The sequence below is a fragment of the Balaenoptera borealis genome (assembly GCF_965194805.1).
Source record: "Balaenoptera borealis genome assembly, chromosome: 15".
Lineage (NCBI taxonomy): Eukaryota > Metazoa > Chordata > Mammalia > Artiodactyla > Balaenopteridae > Balaenoptera > Balaenoptera borealis.
Window position 1 is genome coordinate 28,506,232 of NC_138871.1, and position 26,871 is coordinate 28,533,102.

Consider the following 26,871-nt stretch of genomic DNA (forward strand, 5'->3'; position numbering starts at 1 on the left):
CCTGCGGGGGAGGAGCGCCGCCGCCGCCGCCGCGAGCTGGGAGCTCGACTGGCGCTCCCTGCGGGGGAGGAGCGCCGCCGTCGCCGCCGCGAGCCGGGAGCTCGATTGTCGCTGCCTGCGGGGGAGGAGCGCCGCCGCCGCGAGCTGGGAGCTCGCTTGGCACTGCCTGCGGGGGAGGAGCGCCGCCGCCGCCGCCGCCGCCGCGAGCTGGATTGGCGCTGCTTGCGGGGGAGGAGCGCCGCCGCCGCCGCCGCGAGCTGGGAGCTCGATTGGCGCTGCCTGCGGGGGAGGAGCGCCGCCGCGGCCGCGAGCTGGGAGCTCGATTGGCGCTGCCTGCGGGGGAGGAGCGCCGCCGCCGTCGCCGCCGCGAGCTGGGAGCTCGGTTGGCGCTGCCTGCGTGGGAGGAGCGCCGCCGCCGTCGCCGCCGCGAGCTGGGAGCTCGATTGGCGCTGCCTGCGTGGGAGGAGCGCCGCCGCCGCCGCCGCCCCCGCCGTCGCAGTCGTCGTGAGTGAAGAAGCGCCTCGGTGACGCCTGGTGAGGGCCCTCGCCGACGCCTGGGCTTACCTGCCGCCCGGCCAGCTCCGCTCGTTTCCTGTCCCCCGCGGCCCGGCGCGGGGCAGGCCTGCCAGGGCCATGGAGGACGAGGTGGTCCGCATTGCCAAGAAGATGGACAAGATGGTGCAGAAGAAAAACGCGGTGAGCGCGGCGGGCGGCGCGGGCCGGAGGGAGGCCGGGCGGCGGGCGGGGGCCAGTCGGCCTGAGGGGGCTCCCGGCCCGCGGTGAGCGCGGCGGGTGCTGCGAGACGGCGGCGAGGCCCGCGCTCTGGGGAGGGGTTCCTGGGGAGGGGGGAGCTTCGTGTCCCGCGGCCGCGTCCCGGGCAGGGGTTCTGGGGGGCGTCCTGTCCCGCAGCTGCGTCCCGGGCAGGGGTCTGGGGGGCGTCCTGTCCCGCAGCTGCGTCCCGGGCAGGGGTTCTGGGGGGCGTCCTGTCCCGCGGCCGCGTCCCGGGGAGGGGGTCCTGGGGGGGTCCCGGGGAGGGCGTCCGGTCCCGCGGCCACCGGCGCTGGGATCCGCCCTGGGCGCCCGAGGCCCCTCGTGATTAGCGCAGCCCGGTAAACTCTATGGAGGCATCCTCCTCATTATTTTAAACGTGACGGTGGTAAAGCCTCGCTGGTTTAGCTGAAGAGTGCAGAGAGCCCTCCCTGTTTGAAAGAATTGGTTCTCTTTCCCGGGCTCATTGGCCAGCAGCGAGAAAACAACATCAAACAGAGGTTTGTGATCAGTTTTAGACATGAAATTGTTCAAGCAAAACGTGAATTTCCTGGATCTTATTTTTGAGGAAGGCTGAACATTCCCTTGATTGTCTCAACTCCCCTGCATGTTTGCTTAGCAATTAAAAAAGGTGAACTACGCCAGTGTACTTGGCAAGTTGCTAAACTTTTTGGAAAAAGTGGATCTTGTTAGGCCGCGGAGTGCGGGGAGCTGTGTTTAAGGCATTGCCGCCGACGAGGCTGTGCTGCCGGCTGGATTTGGACACATGTCGTTGCTGGTCCTCTCAGTGGTTTACAGTTGCTACCGGTGGCGTTTTCTGTTACTGATAACGTGTGCACGTGAACGTGGTCTCTTGCGGTTTGTATGAGGTGCTCCAGTTTCTGCATTTCTTTCCACCTGTGTGGGCCACTCTCAGTCCCTTGCTTCCGAGTCGTCTGTATTTTCAGCTAAACTTCTGAAATTCTAAGTCCAACGAATGTGAAGGAGAGAAGGGCTGCTCTGATTTGCACAGCACTTTGGAGTTACAAAGCGTTTGTGCAGAATTCTTTGGGGACTCACGACAGCTGTGTTGCATTCATTTTACAGAATAAGAAACTGAGTCAGACCAAGCAGTTCACCTCCTTAAATGAAGTGTGCGTTGTGGATTAAGCCAGGACCCGAGTTTTCTGCTGGGCAGCATGCAGAAGTAGTGTTAAACACCGAATTCTTAAGACTTCAGACTTGGTGTGCGCCTCTTTTCCTTTAACAGGTGCATTGCCCGGCGTGTAATTTCATACCCTGTTCATCTGTCTTTGCAATTTTGGCTTTTTAAAGGATTTCCTGTTTGTTTTCTGTTGCAGACGTTGCCGGTGCCATTTATTTTTTCTGTTGATACAGGCCTTTCATTCCTCACTGCAAGTGATGAGTTCTGTATATTTGATTGGCTGAACGTTTCTGTTATTCTGTTTAAACTGGCAAGTTTTTTTTCTTTGCCTAGAGAACCCTAGACTCCCCTAGTAGAAGCTGGCTCCTAGGGAAAAAGGCCGTTTCTTGGGTAATTTTTTTCTCGAACTCAGGCTATAAAATGTGTACCTTTTAATCATCTAGTGCACTAGGTGTTTTTGTTTGTTTCCTTTCCTTGAAATAGACGTTTCCTAGAAATGAGGAATTCCTTAGTGAGCAAGTATGGAGAAGACCAGTTTGTATTTATCTGCAGTTCTCAAATTATAAACATATAATGCGTCAGCAGGAGAATGAGGATAAGCTCCACAGATGATCCTCAAGTCTCACTTTTCTTTTCAAATCTTATATTTCTAGTAGTACAGAACTTTACCAATATAAAAACTTGCCCCCCCCCCCAAAAAAAAGAACACAACTGCAGGAAAGAACAAAGAGCACTTAAAGTGTGTGTGTGTCTAATATATACATGTACATATACCCAGGTACATACACCTTTATATTTATATGTTATTTTGTAAATAAGTGACAATAATAATGTCTTGTGGAGATGTAGAACAGAAGTATACAACGAAAGCACAAACAGCAGGAGGGGCAAATGGAGTTAAACTGTTCAACCTCCATGGGATGGTTCCATGGAGGAGGCAGAGAGGGGGATGGGATCCTCGAAGAGCTGCTGAAGACCTTGCATTTTTTGCAGATCTCTTTAGAATGCTACTTGCATATTGTGCTCTCACTGAATGCACCTGGCTGAGCTATGGCACATTAGCACGGTAAACATTTGTCAGATTTGCCCTAGTCAGAAAATTTTCTATACCTGCCATCCTGCTTGGCACTTAAAAAAAAAATTTTTTTTTTTTAAGCTCTCTATGATATAGGGATGATGGGTGAAGAAGGTAGGCTGCAGGGTAATATGTAGTATGTATGATCCCATTTTGATACAGTAAACAGAAAGTATTAAATGCATGCCTGTTTGTATGAGCAGTGAGTTTGCATGGTTATCTCAAGAGGGAGGGAATGGGACGGGTAGAGAAAGAGACTGACCACAGACTATTGTTTTACTTGTTACAAGAGGCATGTGTTGCCTTCATTTCTGATTAAACTTTTTGTGTACAGATTATTGTAGGTTTACATGCAGTTGTAAGAAATAATAGTGCGATAGCTCCTGTGTGTCCTTTACCCAGTTTTCCCCAATGGTAACATCTTACAGAATCATAGTATACTGTCACAACCTGGGTATTGCCATTGACACAGTCAAGATAGAGAACATTTCCATCCCACAGGATCTCTCCTGATGCCATTTTATAGCCACTGCTGCTCCCCCACTCCCCACCAAATCATAGTGATCTGATAGTGCAGTGGATAAAGTTGCAATAAAGTTTTTGTGCAGATGATCAAGGGAAAATACCCCCTGGGGAAGATGGCCCATCTCCCACTCCCCCGGCCCTATCTGTCCCTGGCAACCTGTCATTTCAAGAATGTTATGTGGGACTTCCCTGGTGGCGCAGCGGTTAAGAATCTGCCTGCCATTGCAGGGGACATGGGTTTGATCCCTTGTCCGGGAAGATCCCACATGCCGCGGAGCAGCTAAGCCCATGCGCCACAACGACTGAGCCTGCGCTTTAGAGCCCGGGAGCCACAACTACTGAGCCCACGTGCCACAACTACTGAAGCCCGCGTGCCTAGAGCCCGTGCTCTGCAACAAGAGAAGCCACCGCAGCGAGAAGCCCGCACACTGCAACAAAGAGTAGCCCCCGCTCGCCGCAACTAGAGAAAGCCCACACGCAGCAACGAAGACCCAACGCAGCCAAAAATAAAATAAATTAACTAATTAATTAAAAAAAAAGAATGTTATGTGAATAAAATCATATAGTGTGTAACCTTTTTTTTTTTTTAAGTAAAAAAAATTTTTTTTTGGCTGCGCTGCCGGTTGTGCGATCTTAGTTCCCCGACCAAGGATTGAACCCAGCCCAGGTAGTGAAAGTGCTGAGTGCTAAACACTGGACCGCCAGGGAATTCCCAGTATGCAACCTTTTGGATTGGCCTTTTTCAATCAGTGTAATTCCCTGGAGAGTCATCCAAATTGCATGAATCAACAGTGCTCCTCTTTTTTAAAAAAAATATTTATTTATTTATTTGGCTGTGCGGGTCTTTAGTTGCAGCATGCGGGATCTAGTTCCCTGACCAGGGATGGAACCTGGGCCCCCTGCATTGAGAGTGCAGAGTCTTAACCGCTGGAACACCAGAGAGGTCCCAGTGCCGCTTTCTTTTTAATTGCTGAGTAGTATTCCATGGTTTGGCTGTACTTCAGTTTGTTTAATCACTTGCCCATTGAAGAACATCTGAGTTTTTTTCCCATTTCCTGACTATTACTGATAGAGATGCTGTGGACATTTGTGTACCTTTTTTTGTGCGAACATGCGTTCTCTGGGATAAATGCCGTAGGGTATGTGTTGCTTTTTTTGTTTTTTTTCCGGCTACGCTGTGCCACATGTGGGATCTTGGTTCCCCAATCAGGGATCGAGCCCGTGCCCCCTGCATTGGGAGCTTGGAGTCTTAACCACTGGACTGCCAGGGAAATTCCTGTATTGCTCCCCCCGCCCCACTTGATTGATTGATTGGTTGATTGGCTGTATTGGGTCTTAGTTGCGGCACGCGGGACCTTCGTTAAGGCATGTGGGATCTTTATTGTCGTTGCGGCGCACGGGCTCTTCGTTGCAGCATGAGAGCTTCTCTCTAGTTGTGGCGTGCGGGTTTTCTCTCTCTAGTTGTGGCACGTGGGCTCTGTAGTTGTGGCGTGCAGGCTCCAGAGCGCGTGGGCTCTGTAGTTTGCTGCACGTGGGCTACCTCATTGAGGTGTGCGAGCTCAGTAGTTTGGTGCGAGGGCTTAGTTGCCCCGCGGCATGTGGGATCTTAGTTCCCCGACCGGGAATCGAACCCGCGTCCCCTGCATTGCAGGACGGATTCTTTACCACTGAACCACCAGGGAAGTCCCTGTATTGCTTTTTTAAATTCAAAAAAAAAAAAAAAGGAAAAGCAATTAGAGGTGAAACAACTAATTATATGATGGCCTTTCAAAGTACATATTCAAACCCTACATTCTTGGTGTACATAAGTTATTTATGTTGATTTGTGGTGTTTAGCTCTAGCAACAAGGCAATAATAATAACGCTGTAGTTTTCCTTGTTTCTTTCAACTGATGATCTGTGTATTTATTACAAATATTAATTAACACTCACAAGCTACCAGGAGGCAAGTAATGGTTAGCGCTGGTGTGGTTAACTCCTTTATAGATAGGGAGGTTGAGGCATGGGTATTGTGGAATTTGCCATGTTGAGGCATGGGTATTGTGGAATTTGCCTAAGGTTATATAGCACTGTGTTCTGACTCAGATTCATTCAGATTTATTCCTTCCCTTTCTGTCTCCTGAATTAACGCTTTGTAATTTTGACCTAGGTGTGAGGACACGAAAAGGGTTTTTTTCTGTATCTGAGGTTTAGTGCTTGTTTTATAGAAGCAATATAGTATAGTGGTTAGAGTAGGCACTTTAGCATCTGATTTTTGTTTTTTTCTTAAGTCTTTAATGAATTTGTTACAATATTGCTTCTGTTTTATGTTTTGCACATGCCGGAAAGGTAATAGGCCTTGGCCCCTGGGCCTGGGCTTCGTCTCTTGTGCTGTCTCCTGTCCCTGTTGCCCCCGCGCGCTGGCCCGTCCGCGCTGTGCCAGGGGGTATTGGTCGTCTCGCGGCTCAGTTCACAGTAGCTGAAAGGGACTGTGTGTGATGGTCTCATTTCTGCCCATCGTTTTCAAAGGGAGGCTCTGGCCATTGCTCCTCGGGTAAAATGCAGAGGGAGTGCTTTTTAAGATGGGACTGTCAGTGTTGGGGACACTCCTTAATTACCAAAACGGAATCCCCTTCAGTTCCTCCAGCTGTGTTGTTTTGGCACAGAAGATGTGAGTAATAGGAACTGGAGCTAAGTTGGAGTGAAAAAACGCACCGGTCCCGCCGAATTTTCCATCGAAACAGTTGATTTGTGTTGTCTGTAGGAATTCTAAAGGGCGTACCGTTGCTTCCTAACCGGAGTCATTTGAGAGATCTACCTCTGTACGTTCAAATGATTAATTTTGAGACTTTGCTCATGTGTGCAGTAAACCCTTTAATTCCCTAAGACCTTCCTTTCCTCCATCTCCTACCCCATTAAGCCCGCTTCAGTTCATCTCCTGAATTTCTTTGGAATCTGTCAGCTCTCCCTCAACACCCTAATACTGAACTTGCCTGTGTGTTGCGATTAGGTCCTAACTAGTGTCCATATATCTTGTTTCCTTCCAATCCATTCTTCACACAAAAAACCTTCAAGGCAAGTTGGAACATTGCTCATAAACATCGCTCACAAACATTGTTTTGAGAATAGAAAACACAGTGTTTGTTGGCCTTTAAGACTCTGCGTGGTCTAGAATCCTCTCTGCTTCTCTAGCCCCATCTTGTGCCACTTGTGCCCTCACTTTCTATGCTTCAGATACACTGAATTAACCTTAGTTCTCACTCATCTGACAGAAGTCAGTTCAGATATTATTTTTCACTGTGATCCCTAGCATTAAGCAAGTTGATTATCACGTTTTGTATGAGGACTAAAACTAAACTGGGAAGTGGAAGAATTGAGTTTAAACTGTTTCAGTCAACACGCATGTATTAATGATACCTACATATTGAACACCGGGCTAGGTTTCATGAGGGATACAGAAGTTCTGGCCATCTCTGGTTTTGGATATCCCTTATTTGTTGAGACCTTTGCGTTGTTTGGTTGCCTTTTGTCTGTTTTCAAGATGGGAAAACAGGAACGAGGGAAGTATAGGTTATTACTAGGTGGGGTTGAACAAGTGGAGCAGCAAACTGCAAGGCAGAAAGAAGAGGGACGTACTATAGAGGGATATGATTTCCATTCTCAAGGCGCCTGCATCCTGTGCAGGGAGACAGCCTAACATAAAATGTGCCTAACAAAAAATATATTGACTTCTTACTAAAAATCTGCAGTTCATATAACCAAGGGGTTTATAACTTCTCCTTTAAAAGTGATATTCCTGGGACTTCCCTGGTGGTCCAGTGGTGAAGACTCTGCGCTTCCAATGCAGCAGGCGTGGGTTCAATTCCTGGTTGGGGAGCTAAGATCCCACATGCTGCGCAGCCAAAGAAATTTTTTTCAAAAGTTATACTCCTGTATTATTGAATTTAGTGGTTTAGATTTTGTTTTAATGTTAAGAAGATTTCAGTTTATTTACCAGGAACAAACAAAACATAATGTAAAAATAGTTTCCCAGAAACGATTTCCATCATTCTCTTCTTCCCTTTCTCCCGCAGACTGGTGTTTCATCTTTACAAGCTCTCTGTCTTTCCATAGGAAAGCTGTCTGGCTTGGAGGTTGCAATCCCAGGGAATTTTTCATCAGCGGGGAAGTCTCCATCACTACAGAGGGATCAAGGGAGAAGTCAGTCCCTGGTAAGTGAGATGCTCCCCCTAAACACCAACACAGCAGTCGTGTACCTTTTAAGGGGTTCAAGGGCAAGATGGGCTAGGCATTTCTACTAACTCTTCTTAAGGACCATGGACAGTGCCGTAAGCTACGAGGTAAGCGGTGACTGCTGTAGTTCTTACTGGTGATCATTTCCTGTCACTGATTCTCGGCTTTCTTTGTATTTCATAGGACTGTTGTCAGTCCAATAGAAAATGAGTCTTATTTTTAAAAAACTGAAATGTTTTACAAAGCCTAGCATTCTCATATAGAGTCCTTTCAATTCTCCCCACTTTCCCAAGAGGCTATGAACGCTTCACACCATGAACTAGGAGAGGGGGTAGAGCCCTTTCTGATGAAATACATCAACAAAGACAGAGTCTTAGCCTGCTTGCTCTCTGGACAGGATCTCGGACTACAAGGTCTTCAATCCTGGTATAAATGAAGGAAGTGAGGACAGTTCAACTGGCACTCTCATAACAAGAGTTGTGAAACACCTTCCAAAGAGACTATAGCAGTAGATGAGGGAAGGGAGTGCTACAGTGTGGTAGTACAGGGGGAATGATCGGCTACAGCAGTGAAAAATGTGGTACCTATTGGTGTGCTCTCGGGGTTCTTGTACATGTAGCATAGATGACCTTTACAGTGGCCCTCTCACCTTCCCACCTGCATTAGGTGTTCTTTTTTTTTTAAATTTATGTTTATTTATTTATTTATTGTTTGAACTTATTTATTCTATGTGTTTATTTTTTTGGCTGCACTGGGTCTTCATTGCTGTGCACGGGCTTTCTCTAGTTGGCGGCTAGCGGGGGCTACTCTTGGTTGCGGTGTGCGGGCGTCTCATCGCGGTGGCGTCTATTGTTGCGGAGCATGCGCTCTAGGCGCGTGGGCTTCGGTAGTTGCGGCTCACGGGCTCTAGAATGCAGGCTCAGTAGTTGTGGCACATGGGCTTAGTTGCTCCACGGCATGTGGGATCTTCGCAGACCAGGGCTCGAACCCGTGTCCCCCGCATTGCATTGGCAGGTGGATTCTTAACCACTGCGCCACCAGGGAAGCCCTATTCTGTATACTTTTAAAATATTTTTTAAAATTTTACTTCTGAATCCACAGAGTTAAAAATCTTTTATTATTAAACCAAATAATATTTCTCTTTTAAAGGAGTCCTTTCTACCAAGTACCTGTATGTAAAGGTAAGACCGTGAACTGTGGGCTCTATGTAGACCGATCCATTTGATGTCAGAAGAGGTATAAAATACACTTTCACAGTTGGATTTCCTCTCCTGTGCTCTGCCACCAACATGAAAACAGCATACCCAGAGTAGCCTGGGTTTCAGTACAAGGCATGTGGAACAGACCCAAACCGTTTTTGCATCCTGATGCCAAACTCCAACTGACTCATAAGCCCATGAGTGAGGAAAGCAAATGTCTGTTGTTACGAAGCACTGAGATTTTCGAGGTTCTTATACAGTATCACGGTGGCAATAGGTAACTGACACATTAAAGGTGTTCTGTGTGATATTGATTAGACTATACATTTGGGGGGCATAATTTTATATCACAATAAAAATGTATAAGATATATAACCATCTCGGGTTTCCCTGATAGCGCAGTGGTTAAGAATCCGCCTGCCAATGCAGGGGACACGGGTGCCAGCCCTGGTCCGGGAAGATCCCCCATGCCGCGGAGCAACTAAGCCCATGTGCCACAACTACTGAGCCTGCGCTCTAGAGCCCGCGAGCCACAACTACTGAGCCCATGCACCGAAGCCCACGCGCCTAGAGCCCGTGCTCCACCACAAGAGAAGCCACCGCAATGAGAAGCCCGTGCACCGCAACGAAGAGTAGCCCCCGCTCGCCGCAACTAGAGAAAGGCTGCACGCAGCGATGAAGACCCAACACAGCCAAAAATAAAATAAATAAAAGTAAAAAAAAAAAAAAGAAAAGAAATATAACCATTTCAACATATAAATGTATTTATTCAAATTAAATTCAGTGCAATTTACATGTGGAACTAAGCAATTTTCTTTATACATTTAGGCATATTCCATTTATACCTACAGACAGATAAACTTTTTGCACAAGTAGGAAAACTTAAAATATATTTTGAATAGATTTGTACAAACTGTTGAATACTTTAAAATTAGTAATTGAAAGTTCCCACCCTCATTTGGAGGTAGAATGGGAACTTAACTTTCCAGTTACTGGTCTGAAAAAGAAAATAACTTGCTATAATTTTGAATGTTATATAGTATAAGCACTATAAAAATATCACTGTCATGATAGCATAGGAACACTCTAAATGTAGACCTTATGGTAGAAATTGCTAGCTGTTCACCAAAACTCATTTCTTCTTCATCCTGGAAAGCACAGCTAAACTATTCCTAGTCAGTGGAAAGTGATGTGGGCCACACCTAGGCCTAGCCCATAAAAGCCTCCCAACATGTGCTCCTCCATGCTTTTCGTCCCTTCCAGTTGACTATGATGATGAATCCAAGGTTCCATGTTTTAAAGAAAGCAGAGTCACAGTCAACCTGGGTCCCTGCTCAACGTTTCTTGAGCAAGAAATAGACTGGTATTGTGTTTGCTATCTGTTCACTGTATCATGCAAAACAATAGTAAAAGAAACAATGCCAAATAGTTATCTACCTCCCTAAAATTGAACCTCTATAGTTTTTATGTTTTCATGAACTACTTGCATTCTTATGACAAGTATTATGAGTTGAAAATACGTCAGCCACAAGTAGCATGAGTTTCACATAGGTTGTTAACTTCACTAGAAATTGAAGTAAAAACATAATAAATTATATTCTCTTCATAGCTATGTAAATAAAAGATGTTTTAATCATGTACAACCTAATGCTTAAAATTAAAATTAGGTTTTCTAACTAGAAAGACCCAATCAAGAAATTTCTTAGTTAATGACACACAAAAGTTGGTAATGTGACCTAAAATTCTCTTACCATCTGTGCCATGAAGAACAGTAATCTGTTGGACTGAAGATGATGAAGCAAACTTGACAGGAACTTTGCCCAACTTCTGTGTACTGAGGTCTGGAATATCATGTCCACGATCTTCAGCATTAACAAAAATCTCAGATGAAAACATGGTTTTTCCTGGACTCTCTGTTGTTATCTGAGTGACTGCATCAGATGATAATTTTCCAGAGAAGGGAGAAAACGGGGTCTTAATCTCCTTTGGTGATCTGAACAAAAAAGAGAAAGCACACAGCAGGTCATATCCTTGGCTTATCAAATACTGTAATTTCTTTCCAAATGTGGCTTCAATATTTTTTGGAGACACATCCAACTCAAATGGTTAAGTTATTTCTGCAGTACCCTGTGCTTTTTTACATACTTATTACAGGGTGATCATGCATGAGTTTACTTTTACTTATTTTAAAATCTACTTTTATTTTGGATTTAGAATGCTATTATATAAGGAAAGGGTACTTTTCAGTTGAAGTGGAAAGATATCCATTAAAAAATAATTACTGGAAGTCCACTATAAATTAGGGGACTATGCTAAACGCATAGAGTGTACAAAAATAAAAAAGAAACAGAGCCTTTCCTCAAAAAGTTTATATGTCAGTGGGGGAACCAGAGGTTTTTAAGGTTGTAATTATGTATATAGATTATAAAGAATCCATATTAAAACATAATGGAGTAAATAAATGAGTGTATAAATAAATAAATAATAGGAGGGAGGGAGAAGACAAATCTTGCCAACAGAAGAATTCCATATGTAGGTAACCTCCCCCCCGCCCCCCCCCGGCATCCATCTCCTCCCCAAGGAGGTGGAGGTGAAGCTTAATCTTCCCCTTAAGTCCAGTCCTGGGCTGGCCTTAATGATTGAATTCCAGAGACAGTATAAAATGGGAGAAAAAGTAACTTTACAGTGGAGAAACCAAGCAAACACCATGTTATGCAAGTGATGATGTTTCACATCACCAGTGATGTCACGGAGACACTACATACTCTCTGTTATGATGTGATGAGACGGTTACTTCGCTTCTGCGGTATTCTTTGTCAAAACCTATAACTCCAGTCGAATCATGAGAAAAACATCAGCCAAACCCAGACTGAGAACAATTCTACAAAATATCAGACAAATATTCCTCAAGACTGTCAAAATCATGAAAAACAAGGAAGGAATGAGGAACTGTCATAGACCAGAGAAGACTAAGGAGACATGACAACTAACTAAGTGGAATGTGATATACTGGATTGGGTCCTAGAACAGAAAAAGGTCATTAACAGGAAAACTGGTGAAATCCAAAAAAAGTCTTAAGTTTAGTTAATAGTAATGTATAAATGTTGGCTTTTTAATTTTGAAAAATATACTATGGTAGTATAAGATGTTAGCAATAGGAAAAACTGGGAGAGAGGTAAAGGGAACTCTGTTTGTATCTTTTCTGCAGATTTGAAATTATTTGAAAATGAAAAAGGTCATTTTTAAAAAATGGAGTAATACTGTATTGTATTATATCACAGAAGAAGAAGACCTTTTAAAAGGTCTTTTAAATCTCTACCCTCTATATACTATTCACTAATTAAAAGGACAATTATGAGAAAAGAAAATAGGCCCATCTCCCTTATGTATACAGAAGCAAAAATCATACACAAAATGTTAGACAATCAAATGTAGAGTGTGTGAGTGAGTGAATGTGTGTGTGTGTGTGTGTGTGTGTGTGTGTGTGTGTGAATTCCTACCAAGTTGTTTTACTCCAGAAATGCAAGGTGAGTTAACATTCAAATATCAATAAATGTCATGCACCACATCCATAAAATAAAGGAGAAAATGTATATGATCATATCAGTATAGTCAGATAAAGCATTTGATAAAATTCAATAATTATGTATGATTAAAAACTCATAGCAAAGGGAAACTACAAAAAACTTTAGAGCCACCATCCTATTTATAGTGAAATGTGGAGAACGTCCACTGTAAGATTAGGAACAAAATAAGAATGCCAACTCTTACCTTTTCTATTCAACCTATTAGTAAAAGTATTAAATGGCATTAGCAGTAAGGCAGGAAAAAGAAATCAGAAATATAAGGCTAAGAAAGGAAGAAATCATACTGTCACTTTCCATAGTTGATATAATTAAGGATACAGAAAATCCAAAACCATCTACAGATAACTTATTAGAATATCAGTTAGTTTTTAGAAGAGTTGCCAGATAAGAGACCAAACATTAAAAAATTCCACTAACATTTTTCTGTGTCTGAAAAGTTATAAAATTAAAAACTAAAAAATATGCCATCTACATTATCATCAAAACATCATATACCTAATAATAAGTGTAATAAAAAATGTAAGAACCCTATTAGAATAGAAAACTATTGATATATCATAGAGAGAAATTAAAGGTGATCTAAATAGGATTTCTGCTTTGAGGCAGGATGTATAGGCATACCTCACTTTATTGCACTTCACTTTATTGTACCTTGCAGATAATGCTTTTTTTTTTTTTTTTTTTTTTTTTTTTTTTTTTTTACAAATTGAAGGTTTGTGGCAACCCTGTGTCAAGCAGCTCTACTGGTGGTGCCATTTTTCCAACAGCATTTGCTCACTTCGTGTCTCTATGTCATGTTTTGGTAAGTCTCACAATATTTCAAACTTTTTCACTATTATACTTGTTACATGATCTGTGATCAGTGATCTTTGATGTTACTATTGCAAAAAGATTACAGCTTGCTGAAGGCTCAGATGATGGGTAGCATTCTTAAAGTCTACTTTCAAATTAAGATATGTACTTTTTTTAGACATAATGCTATTGCACACTTAATAGACTACAGTATAGCATAAACATAACTTTTACATGCACTGGGAAACCAAACAACTCGTGTGACTTGCTTTCTTATGATATTCTCCTTATTGTGGTGTCTGGGACCAAAGCCATATCTCCATAATAATATGCCTGCACTAGGTAGGCACAGGCCATCACTCCTGCTGCAACGAGCAAACAAACTTGAATAAAAGATCATCGAGCTAAGGAAGCAATCAAGAAACAATATCAACTAATATGCTAGAGAGGGACATTTAGAGATTTGGAGCAGGGGTTTGGTGTAGGGAGACATACTCCACTGGAAAAGAGAAATCACCATATCTTTTGATGAACTCATTTGCTGGCATGATGGAGTGAAATCTAGCAGAATGTCAAGCCGATTTCCCCCACAGGACATTTCCTTAGTGTCAGGGTGGTATAGGATGATGGGGGACTGAGCCAAGAAAGCAGAGTGAAATTTCCTGCACAGTCATGGCACTAACAAACCAAATCCCGCTAGATAAAGGGGCCTGTGACAATCATTAGGTCTCCTCTTCAAGACATTTGCCAGTTTTTGAACCTATATAAAGCAGGAAGCTAAATACCTAATGCCTGAGGGAGAGAACTTTCCAAAGTGAGGAATTAGAGACCTACCAGACTCACAGTAAAAACCCAGAAGTGCCATCCCCAAGAAGGGGGCTGAGTCAGAAAAAGTGAAGTCATCTGCAATGTTTCAGTGTTTATGAGACAAATTTTCACTGAGAAAGTGTAACGGCAACAAATACATAGCTGGTCTCTCCTTACATTTGCCATACTCTGAAGCTGTGAGAACTGAGAGCCTAAAGAGCTGAATTCAAACATCTGAAAGACTGAAGTCAATAACTGACTGTATTTATTGAAGAATCAAAGACCTGTCAGGCTCACAGCAAAAATCCAGGGAGGCCACAAATTAGGAAAAATCATAGGTAGGATGAGACAACTAAAGCTCCAACCCAGTTCTGACCTAGTAAAATTCCTGAAATGACTGAAATGATCAGCCACTCTGATTAACAGAGAAAAGGGTAAATCTTCTCTGGTGCAAAGTAATAGCATCTTCAGTCTCTATGAATTTTTTATTCACCACGTCCAGCACACAATCAAAAATTATGAAATTCCTGAAGCAGGAAAAAGTGACTAAAACTTAAGACAAAAAAAAAAACAAAAAAAAAAAACCAAGAAAAATTGATTTAGAGGGAATTCAGATTCTGGAGTTAGCACAGAACTTTAAAATGACTATATTGAGAGTAAAAGATGGGGATTAATAGATTAAAATATGGAGAATCTCAACAGAAAATTGGAATCAATTTTAAAAAATCAAATACAGATAAATGAAAAATAAGAAAACTGATCCCCAGCAGACCTTAGGGAATACTAGAAGAAATTTTTTTGGGCTGAAGTAAAATGGCCCAACATAGAACAGAGCTGGGCTCTCGGTCCCATATTGAACTCGAGTTGGAAGAGGCGAGTCCGGTCTCAAAACGGAGGTAAAACCGCCGCCCGGTCGCCCCCAGCCCGACTCCGGCCGCCGCCGCCGCCGGGGGGAGGAGGGCCATGATCCAAAGGAACCAGAACAGTTGAGAAAACTGTTTATTGGTGGTCTGAGCTTTGAAACTACAGACGATAGCTTAAGAGAACATTTTGAGAAATGGGGCACACTTACAGATTGTGTGGTGATGAGAGACCCCCAGACAAACCGTTCCAGGGGCTTTGGTTTTGTGACTTACTCTTGGGTTGAAGAGGTGGATGCAGCAATGTGTGCTCGACCACACAAGGTTGATGGGCGTGTAGTGGAACCAAAGAGAGCTGTTTCTAGAGAGGATTCTGTAAAGCCTGGTGCCCGTCTAACAGTGAAGAAAATTTTTGTTGGTGGTATTAAAGAAGATACAGAAGAATGTAATTCGAGAGACTACTTTGAAAAGTATGGCAAGATTGAAACCATAGGAGTTATGGAAGACAGGCAGAGTGGAAAAAAGAGAGGATTTGCTTTTGTAACTTTTGATGATCATGATACAGTTGATAAAATTGTTGTTCAGAAATACCACACTATTAATGGGCATAATTGTAAGTGAAAAAGGCCCTTTCTAAACAAGAAATGCAATCTGCTGGATCACAGAGAGGTCGTGGAGGTGGATCTGGCAACTTTATGGGTCGTGGAGGAAACTTTGGAGGTGGTGGAGGTAACTTTGGCCGTGGTGGAAACTTTGGTGGAAGAGGAGGCTATGGTGGTGGAGGTGGTGGCAGCAGAGGTAGTTATGGAGGAGGTGATGGTGGATAAAACGGATTTGGAGGCGACGGTGGTAACGATGGTGGTGGTCCTGGTTACAGTAGTAGAGGAGGCTATGGTGGTGGTGGACCAGGATATGGAAACCAAGATGGTGGATATGGTGGCGGTGGTGGAGGATATGATGCTTACAATGAAGGAGGAAATTTTGGAGGTAACTATGGTGGTGGTGGTGGGAGCTATAATGATTTTGGAAATTATAGTGGACAACAGCAATCAAATTATGGACCCATGAAGGGGGGCAGTTTTGGTGGAAGAAGCTCGGGAAGTCCCTATGGTGGTGGTTATGGATCTGGTGGTGGAAGTGGTGGATATGGTAGCAGAAGGTTCTCAAAACTCAGAAGAAAAGGGCTACAGTTCTTAGCAGGAGAGAGAGCGAGGAGTTGTCAGGAAAGCTGCAGGTTACTTTGAGACAGTCGTCCCAAATGCATTAGAGGAACTGTAAAAACCTGCCGCAGAAGGAACGATGATCCATAGTCAGAAAAGTTACTGCAGCTTAAACAGGAAACCCTTCTTGTTCAGGACTGTCCTAGCCACAGTTTGCAAAAAGTGCAGCTATTGATTCATGCAACGGAGGGTCAATTAGATGTACATTCCTGAGGTCTTTTATCTGTTGTAGCTTTGTCTTTTTCTTTTCATTACATCAGGTATATTGCCCTGTAAATTGTGGTAGTGGTACCAGGAATAAAAAATTAAGGAATTTTAAACTTTTCAATATTTGTGTAGTTCAGTTTTTCTACATTTTAGTACAGAAACTTTAACAAAATGCAGTTTTGAAGGTGTTTCCTTGTGAGTTAACAAGTAAAGAAGATCATTGTTCATTAATATTTTGTATGAATTTTGCTAAAGTTAACTGTAAAGAAACACCTGCTGACTTGCAGTTTAAGGGGATCTATTCTCCCCATTTCCAAACCATGAAATGAATGGGCTCTGACATGTGGAGAGAATAGATATTTGTATGTTTGCAATGTGTGTTTTAGATAATAGAATTGGGTATTTAAATTAGCATATTTGTGAATTTAATAGCTTTAAGATTTACTTCAAATGAAAAATCTCAGAATTCAAAAAAAAAAAAACAAAAGAACAGAGCTGGGAGCGCGATTGGCGCTGCCTGCGGGGGAGGAGCGCCGCCGCCGCCGCGAGCTGGGAGCTCGATTGGCGCTCCCTGCGGGGGAGGAGCGCCGCCGCCGCCGCCGCCGCGAGCTGGGAGCTCGACTGGCGCTCCCTGCGGGGGAGGAGCGCCGCCGTCGCCGCCGCGAGCCGGGAGCTCGATTGTCGCTGCCTGCGGGGGAGGAGCGCCGCCGCCGCGAGCTGGGAGCTCGCTTGGCACTGCCTGCGGGGGAGGAGCGCCGCCGCCGCCGCCGCCGCCGCGAGCTGGATTGGCGCTGCCTGCGGGGGAGGAGCGCCGCCGCGGCCGCCGCCGCGAGCTGGGAGCTCGTTTGGCGCTGCCTGCGGGGGAGGAGCGCCGCCGCCGCCGCCGCCGCGAGCTGGGAGCTCCATTGGCGCTGCCTGCGTGGGAGGAGCGCCGCCGCCGCCGCCGCCCCCGCCGTCGCAGTCGTCGTGAGTGAAGAAGCGCCTCGGTGACGCCTGGTGAGGGCCCTCGCCGACGCCTGGGCTTACCTGCCGCCCGGCCAGCTCCGCTCGTTTCCCGTCCCCCGCGGCCCGGCGCGGGGCAGGCCTGCCAGGGCCATGGAGGACGAGGTGGTCCGCATTGCCAAGAAGATGGACAAGATGGTGCAGAAGAAAAACGCGGTGAGCGCGGCGGGCGGCGCGGGCCGGAGGGAGGCCGGGCGGCGGGCGGGGGCCAGTCGGCCTGAGGGGGCTCCCGGCCCGCGGTGAGCGCGGCGGGTGCTGCGAGACGGCGGCGAGGCCCGCGCTCTGGGGAGGGGTTCCTGGGGAGGGGGGAGCTTCGTGTCCCGCGGCCGCGTCCCGGGCAGGGGTTCTGGGGGGCGTCCTGTCCCGCAGCTGCGTCCCGGGCAGGGGTCTGGGGGGCGTCCTGTCCCGCAGCTGCGTCCCGGGCAGGGGTTCTGGGGGGCGTCCTGTCCCGCGGCCGCGTCCCGGGGAGGGGGTCCTGGGGGGGTCCCGGGGAGGGCGTCCGGTCCCGCGGCCACCGGCGCTGGGATCCGCCCTGGGCGCCCGAGGCCCCTCGTGATTAGCGCAGCCCGGTAAACTCTATGGAGGCATCCTCCTCATTATTTTAAACGTGACGGTGGTAAAGCCTCGCTGGTTTAGCTGAAGAGTGCAGAGAGCCCTCCCTGTTTGAAAGAATTGGTTCTCTTTCCCGGGCTCATTGGCCAGCAGCGAGAAAACAACATCAAACAGAGGTTTGTGATCAGTTTTAGACATGAAACTGTTCAAGCAAAACGTGAATTTCCTGGATCTTATTTTTGAGGAAGGCTGAACATTCCCTTGATTGTCTCAACTCCCCTGCATGTTTGCTTAGCAATTAAAAAAGGTGAACTACGCCAGTGTACTTGGCAAGTTGCTAAACTTTTTGGAAAAAGTGGATCTTGTTAGGCCGCGGAGTGCGGGGAGCTGTGTTTAAGGCATTGCCGCCGACGAGGCTGTGCTGCCGGCTGGATTTGGACACATGTCGTTGCTGGTCCTCTCAGTGGTTTACAGTTGCTACCGGTGGCGTTTTCTGTCACTGATAACGTGTGCACGTGAACGTGGTCTCTTGCGGTTTGTATGAGGTGCTCCAGTTTCTGCATTTCTTTCCACCTGTGTGGGCCACTCTCAGTCCCTTGCTTCCGAGTCGTCTGTATTTTCAGCTAAACTTCTGAAATTCTAAGTCCAACGAATGTGAAGGAGAGAAGGGCTGCTCTGATTTGCACAGCACTTTGGAGTTACAAAGCGTTTGTGCAGAATTCTTTGGGGACTCACGACAGCTGTGTTGCATTCATTTTACAGAATAAGAAACTGAGTCAGACCAAGCAGTTCACCTCCTTAAATGAAGTGTGCGTTGTGGATTAAGCCAGGACCCGAGTTTTCTGCTGGGCAGCATGCAGAAGTAGTGTTAAACACCGAATTCTTAAGACTTCAGACTTGGTGTGCGCCTCTTTTCCTTTAACAGGTGCATTGCCCGGCGTGTAATTTCATACCCTGTTCATCTGTCTTTGCAATTTTGGCTTTTTAAAGGATTTCCTGTTTGTTTTCTGTTGCAGACGTTGCCGGTGCCATTTATTGTTTCTGTTGATACAGGCCTTTCATTCCTCACTGCAAGTGATGAGTTCTGTATATTTGATTGGCTGAACGTTTCTGTTATTCTGTTTAAACTGGCAAGTTTTTTTTCTTTGCCTAGAGAACCCTAGACTCCCCTAGTAGAAGCTGGCTCCTAGGGAAAAAGGCCGTTTCTTGGGTAATTTTTTTCTCGAACTCAGGCTATAAAATGTGTACCTTTTAATCATCTAGTGCACTAGGTGTTTTTGTTTGTTTCCTTTCCTTGAAATAGACGTTTCCTAGAAATGAGGAATTCCTTAGTGAGCAAGTATGGAGAAGACCAGTTTGTATTTATCTGCAGTTCTCAAATTATAAACATATAATGCGTCAGCAGGAGAATGAGGATAAGCTCCACAGATGATCCTCAAGTCTCACTTTTCTTTTCAAATCTTATATTTCTAGTAGTACAGAACTTTACCAATATAAAAACTTGCCCCCCCCGCCCCCCAAAAAAAAGAACACAACTGCAGGAAAGAACAAAGAGCACTTAAAGTGTGTGTGTGTCTAATATATACATGTACATATACCCAGGTACATACACCTTTATATTTATATGTTATTTTGTAAATAAGTGACAATAATAATGTCTTGTGGAGATGTAGAACAGAAGTATACAACGAAAGCACAAACAGCAGGAGGGGCAAATGGAGTTAAACTGTTCAACCTCCATGGGATGGTTCCATGGAGGAGGCAGAGAGGGGGATGGGATCCTCGAAGAGCTGCTGAAGACCTTGCATTTTTTGCAGATCTCTTTAGAATGCTACTTGCATATTGTGCTCTCACTGAATGCACCTGGCTGAGCTATGGCACATTAGCACGGTAAACATTTGTCAGATTTGCCCTAGTCAGAAAATTTTCTATACCTGCCATCCTGCTTGGCACTTAAAAAAAAATTTTTTTTTTTTAAGCTCTCTATGATATAGGGATGATGGGTGAAGAAGGTAGGCTGCAGGGTAATATGTAGTATGTATGATCCCATTTTGATACAGTAAACAGAAAGTATTAAATGCATGCCTGTTTGTATGAGCAGTGAGTTTGCATGGTTATCTCAAGAGGGAGGGAATGGGACGGGTAGAGAAAGAGACTGACCACAGACTATTGTTTTACTTGTTACAAGAGGCATGTGTTGCCTTCATTTCTGATTAAACTTTTTGTGTCCAGATTATTGTAGGTTTACATGCAGTTGTAAGAAATAATAGTGCGATAGCTCCTGTGTGTCCTTTACCCAGTTTTCCCCAATGGTAACATCTTACAGAATCATAGTATACTGTCACAACCTGGGTATTGCCATTGACACAGTCAAGATAGAGAACATTTCCATCCCACAGGATCTCTCCTGATGCCATTTTATAGCCACTGCTGCTCCCCCACTCCCCACCAAATCATAGTGATCTGATAGTGCAGTGGATAAAGTTGCAATTAAAGTTTTTGTGCAGATGATCAAGGGAAAATACCCCCTGGGGAAGATGGCCCATCTCCCACTCCCCCGGCCCTATCTGTCCCTGGCAACCTGTCATTTCAAGAATGTTATGTGGGACTTCCCTGGTGGCGCAGCGGTTAAGAATCTGCCTGCCATTGCAGGGGACATGGGTTTGATCCCTTGTCCGGGAAGATCCCACATGCCGCGGAGCAGCTAAGCCCATGCGCCACAACGACTGAGCCTGCGCTTTAGAGCCCGGGAGCCACAACTACTGAGCCCACGTGCCACAACTACTGAAGCCCGCGTGCCTAGAGCCCGTGCTCTGCAACAAGAGAAGCCACCGCAGCGAGAAGCCCGCACACTGCAACAAAGAGTAGCCCCCGCTCGCCGCAACTAGAGAAAGCCCACACGCAGCAACGAAGACCCAACGCAGCCAAAAATAAAATAAATTAACTAATTAATTAAAAAAAAAGAATGTTATGTGAATAAAATCATATAGTGTGTAACCTTTTTTTTTTTTTAAGTAAAAAAAATTTTTTTTTGGCTGCGCTGCCGGTTGTGCGATCTTAGTTCCCCGACCAAGGATTGAACCCAGCCCAGGTAGTGAAAGTGCTGAGTGCTAAACACTGGACCGCCAGGGAATTCCCAGTATGCAACCTTTTGGATTGGCCTTTTTCAATCAGTGTAATTCCCTGGAGAGTCATCCAAATTGCATGAATCAACAGTGCTCCTCTTTTTTAAAAAAAATATTTATTTATTTATTTATTTGGCTGTGCGGGTCTTTAGTTGCAGCATGCGGGATCTAGTTCCCTGACCAGGGATGGAACCTGGGCCCCCTGCATTGAGAGTGCAGAGTCTTAACCGCTGGAACACCAGAGAGGTCCCAGTGCCGCTTTCTTTTTAATTGCTGAGTAGTATTCCATGGTTTGGCTGTACTTCAGTTTGTTTAATCACTTGCCCATTGAAGAACATCTGAGTTTTTTTCCCATTTCCTGACTATTACTGATAGAGATGCTGTGGACATTTGTGTACCTTTTTTTGTGCGAACATGCGTTCTCTGGGATAAATGCCGTAGGGTATGTGTTGCTTTTTTTGTTTTTTTTCCGGCTACGCTGTGCCACATGTGGGATCTTGGTTCCCCAATCAGGGATCGAGCCCGTGCCCCCTGCATTGGGAGCTTGGAGTCTTAACCACTGGACTGCCAGGGAAATTCCTGTATTGCTCCCCCCGCCCCACTTGATTGATTGATTGGTTGATTGGCTGTATTGGGTCTTAGTTGCGGCACGCGGGACCTTCGTTAAGGCATGTGGGATCTTTATTGTCGTTGCGGCGCACGGGCTCTTCGTTGCAGCATGAGAGCTTCTCTCTAGTTGTGGCGTGCGGGTTTTCTCTCTCTAGTTGTGGCACGTGGGCTCTGTAGTTGTGGCGTGCAGGCTCCAGAGCGCGTGGGCTCTGTAGTTTGCTGCACGTGGGCTACCTCATTGAGGTGTGCGAGCTCAGTAGTTTGGTGCGAGGGCTTAGTTGCCCCGCGGCATGTGGGATCTTAGTTCCCCGACCGGGAATCGAACCCGCGTCCCCTGCATTGCAGGACGGATTCTTTACCACTGAACCACCAGGGAAGTCCCTGTATTGCTTTTTTAAATTCAAAAAAAAAAAAAAGGAAAAGCAATTAGAGGTGAAACAACTAATTATATGATGGCCTTTCAAAGTACATATTCAAACCCTACATTCTTGGTGTACATAAGTTATTTATGTTGATTTGTGGTGTTTAGCTCTAGCAACAAGGCAATAATAATAACGCTGTAGTTTTCCTTGTTTCTTTCAACTGATGATCTGTGTATTTATTACAAATATTAATTAACACTCACAAGCTACCAGGAGGCAAGTAATGGTTAGCGCTGGTGTGGTTAACTCCTTTATAGATAGGGAGGTTGAGGCATGGGTATTGTGGAATTTGCCATGTTGAGGCATGGGTATTGTGGAATTTGCCTAAGGTTATATAGCACTGTGTTCTGACTCAGATTCATTCAGATTTATTCCTTCCCTTTCTGTCTCCTGAATTAACGCTTTGTAATTTTGACCTAGGTGTGAGGACACGAAAAGGGTTTTTTTCTGTATCTGAGGTTTAGTGCTTGTTTTATAGAAGCAATATAGTATAGTGGTTAGAGTAGGCACTTTAGCATCTGAGTTTTGTTTTTTTCTTAAGTCTTTAATGAATTTGTTACAATATTGCTTCTGTTTTATGTTTTGCACATGCCGGAAAGGTAATAGGCCTTGGCCCCTGGGCCTGGGCTTCGTCTCTTGTGCTGTCTCCTGTCCCTGTTGCCCCCGCGCGCTGGCCCGTCCGCGCTGTGCCAGGGGGTATTGGTCGTCTCGCGGCTCAGTTCACAGTAGCTGAAAGGGACTGTGTGTGATGGTCTCATTTCTGCCCATCGTTTTCAAAGGGAGGCTCTGGCCATTGCTCCTCGGGTAAAATGCAGAGGGAGTGCTTTTTAAGATGGGACTGTCAGTGTTGGGGACACTCCTTAATTACCAAAACGGAATCCCCTTCAGTTCCTCCAGCTGTGTTGTTTTGGCACAGAAGATGTGAGTAATAGGAACTGGAGCTAAGTTGGAGTGAAAAAACGCACCGGTCCCGCCGAATTTTCCATCGAAACAGTTGATTTGTGTTGTCTGTAGGAATTCTAAAGGGCGTACCGTTGCTTCCTAACCGGAGTCATTTGAGAGATCTACCTCTGTACGTTCAAATGATTAATTTTGAGACTTTGCTCATGTGTGCAGTAAACCCTTTAATTCCCTAAGACCTTCCTTTCCTCCATCTCCTACCCCATTAAGCCCGCTTCAGTTCATCTCCTGAATTTCTTTGGAATCTGTCAGCTCTCCCTCAACACCCTAATACTGAACTTGCCTGTGTGTTGCGATTAGGTCCTAACTAGTGTCCATATATCTTGTTTCCTTCCAATCCATTCTTCACACAAAAAACCTTCAAGGCAAGTTGGAACATTGCTCATAAACATCGCTCACAAACATTGTTTTGAGAATAGAAAACACAGTGTTTGTTGGCCTTTAAGACTCTGCGTGGTCTAGAATCCTCTCTGCTTCTCTAGCCCCATCTTGTGCCACTTGTGCCCTCACTTTCTATGCTTCAGATACACTGAATTAACCTTAGTTCTCACTCATCTGACAGAAGTCAGTTCAGATATTATTTTTCACTGTGATCCCTAGCATTAAGCAAGTTGATTATCACGTTTTGTATGAGGACTAAAACTAAACTGGGAAGTGGAAGAATTGAGTTTAAACTGTTTCAGTCAACACGCATGTATTAATGATACCTACATATTGAACACCGGGCTAGGTTTCATGAGGGATACAGAAGTTCTGGCCATCTCTGGTTTTGGATATCCCTTATTTGTTGAGACCTTTGCGTTGTTTGGTTGCCTTTTGTCTGTTTTCAAGATGGGAAAACAGGAACGAGGGAAGTATAGGTTATTACTAGGTGGGGTTGAACAAGTGGAGCAGCAAACTGCAAGGCAGAAAGAAGAGGGACGTACTATAGAGGGATATGATTTCCATTCTCAAGGCGCCTGCATCCTGTGCAGGGAGACAGCCTAACATAAAATGTGCCTAACAAAAAATATATTGACTTCTTACTAAAAATCTGCAGTTCATATAACCAAGGGGTTTATAACTTCTCCTTTAAAAGTGATATTCCTGGGACTTCCCTGGTGGTCCAGTGGTGAAGACTCTGCGCTTCCAATGCAGCAGGCGTGGGTTCAATTCCTGGTTGGGGAGCTAAGATCCCACATGCTGCGCAGCCAAAGAAATTTTTTTCAAAAGTTATACTCCTGTATTATTGAATTTAGTGGTTTAGATTTTGTTTTAATGTTAAGAAGATTTCAGTTTATTTACCAGGAACAAACAAAACATAATGTAAAAATAGTTTCCCAGAAACGATTTCCATCATTCTCTTCTTCCCTTTCTCCCGCAGACTGGTGTTTCATCTTTACAAGCTCTCTGTCTTTCCATAGGAAAGCTGTCTGGCTTGGAGGTTGCAATCCCAGGGAATTTTTCATCAGCGGGGAAGTCTCCATCACTACAGAGGGATCAAGGGAGAAGTCAGTCCCTGGTAAGTGAGATGCTCCCCCTAAACACCAACACAGCAGTCGTGTACCTTTTAAGGGGTTCAAGGGCAAGATGGGCTAGGCATTTCTACTAACTCTTCTTAAGGACCATGGACAGTGCCGTAAGCTACGAGGTAAGCGGTGACTGTTGTAATTCTTACTGGTGATCATTTCCTGTCACTGATTCTCGGCTTTCTTTGTATTTCATAGGACTGTTGTCAGTCCAATAGAAAATGAGTCTTATTTTTAAAAAACTGAAATGTTTTACAAAGCCTAGCATTCTCATATAGAGTCCTTTCAATTCTCCCCACTTTCCCAAGAGGCTATGAACGCTTCACACCATGAACTAGGAGAGGGGGTAGAGCCCTTTCTGATGAAATACATCAACAAAGACAGAGTCTTAGCCTGCTTGCTCTCTGGACAGGATCTCGGACTACAAGGTCTTCAATCCTGGTATAAATGAAGGAAGTGAGGACAGTTCAACTGGCACTCTCATAACAAGAGTTGTGAAACACCTTCCAAAGAGACTATAGCAGTAGATGAGGGAAGGGAGTGCTACAGTGTGGTAGTACAGGGGGAATGATCGGCTACAGCAGTGAAAAATGTGGTACCTATTGGTGTGCTCTCGGGGTTCTTGTACATGTAGCATAGATGACCTTTACAGTGGCCCTCTCACCTTCCCACCTGCATTAGGTGTTCTTTTTTTTTTAAATTTATGTTTATTTATTTATTTATTGTTTGAACTTATTTATTCTATGTGTTTATTTTTTTGGCTGCACTGGGTCTTCATTGCTGTGCACGGGCTTTCTCTAGTTGGCGGCTAGCGGGGGCTACTCTTGGTTGCGGTGTGCGGGCGTCTCATCGCGGTGGCGTCTATTGTTGCGGAGCATGCGCTCTAGGCGCGTGGGCTTCGGTAGTTGCGGCTCACGGGCTCTAGAATGCAGGCTCAGTAGTTGTGGCACATGGGCTTAGTTGCTCCACGGCATGTGGGATCTTCGCAGACCAGGGCTCGAACCCGTGTCCCCCGCATTGCATTGGCAGGTGGATTCTTAACCACTGCGCCACCAGGGAAGCCCTATTCTGTATACTTTTAAAATATTTTTTAAAATTTTACTTCTGAATCCACAGAGTTAAAAATCTTTTATTATTAAACCAAATAATATTTCTCTTTTAAAGGAGTCCTTTCTACCAAGTACCTGTATGTAAAGGTAAGACCGTGAACTGTGGGCTCTATGTAGACCGATCCATTTGATGTCAGAAGAGGTATAAAATACACTTTCACAGTTGGATTTCCTCTCCTGTGCTCTGCCACCAACATGAAAACAGCATACCCAGAGTAGCCTGGGTTTCAGTACAAGGCATGTGGAACAGACCCAAACCGTTTTTGCATCCTGATGCCAAACTCCAACTGACTCATAAGCCCATGAGTGAGGAAAGCAAATGTCTGTTGTTACGAAGCACTGAGATTTTCGAGGTTCTTATACAGTATCACGGTGGCAATAGGTAACTGACACATTAAAGGTGTTCTGTGTGATATTGATTAGACTATACATTTGGGGGGCATAATTTTATATCACAATAAAAATGTATAAGATATATAACCATCTCGGGTTTCCCTGATAGCGCAGTGGTTAAGAATCCGCCTGCCAATGCAGGGGACACGGGTGCCAGCCCTGGTCCGGGAAGATCCCCCATGCCGCGGAGCAACTAAGCCCATGTGCCACAACTACTGAGCCTGCGCTCTAGAGCCCGCGAGCCACAACTACTGAGCCCATGCACCGAAGCCCACGCGCCTAGAGCCCGTGCTCCACCACAAGAGAAGCCACCGCAATGAGAAGCCCGTGCACCGCAACGAAGAGTAGCCCCCGCTCGCCGCAACTAGAGAAAGGCTGCACGCAGCGATGAAGACCCAACACAGCCAAAAATAAAATAAATAAAAGTAAAAAAAAAAAAAAGAAAAGAAATATAACCATTTCAACATATAAATGTATTTATTCAAATTAAATTCAGTGCAATTTACATGTGGAACTAAGCAATTTTCTTTATACATTTAGGCATATTCCATTTATACCTACAGACAGATAAACTTTTTGCACAAGTAGGAAAACTTAAAATATATTTTGAATAGATTTGTACAAACTGTTGAATACTTTAAAATTAGTAATTGAAAGTTCCCACCCTCATTTGGAGGTAGAATGGGAACTTAACTTTCCAGTTACTGGTCTGAAAAAGAAAATAACTTGCTATAATTTTGAATGTTATATAGTATAAGCACTATAAAAATATCACTGTCATGATAGCATAGGAAC

General features: G+C 44.9%; 1 protein-coding gene across 12 annotated transcripts in view; it reads left to right on the plus strand.

The window, feature by feature from the left end:
* The window catches only part of LOC309611802 (uncharacterized protein), a 198,837-nt gene that overhangs the window by 125,586 nt on the left and 46,380 nt on the right, over positions 1 to 26,871 (plus strand). Inside the window, exons 1-2 of one of the 12 annotated variants that reach the window (XM_082356662.1) lie at positions 16,514 to 17,554; positions 24,430 to 24,567. The exons of 9 other annotated variants lie outside the window; for them this stretch is intronic. In XM_082356662.1, the coding sequence (XP_082212788.1) occupies positions 17,492 to 17,554; positions 24,430 to 24,567 (201 nt within the window). In that variant the 5' untranslated portion in view covers positions 16,514 to 17,491. Of the gene's footprint in view, positions 1 to 16,513; positions 17,555 to 24,429; positions 24,568 to 26,871 lie in introns of those variants that run through there. 2 more of the 12 variants (XM_082356663.1, XM_082356661.1) reach the window with 2 other exon arrangements.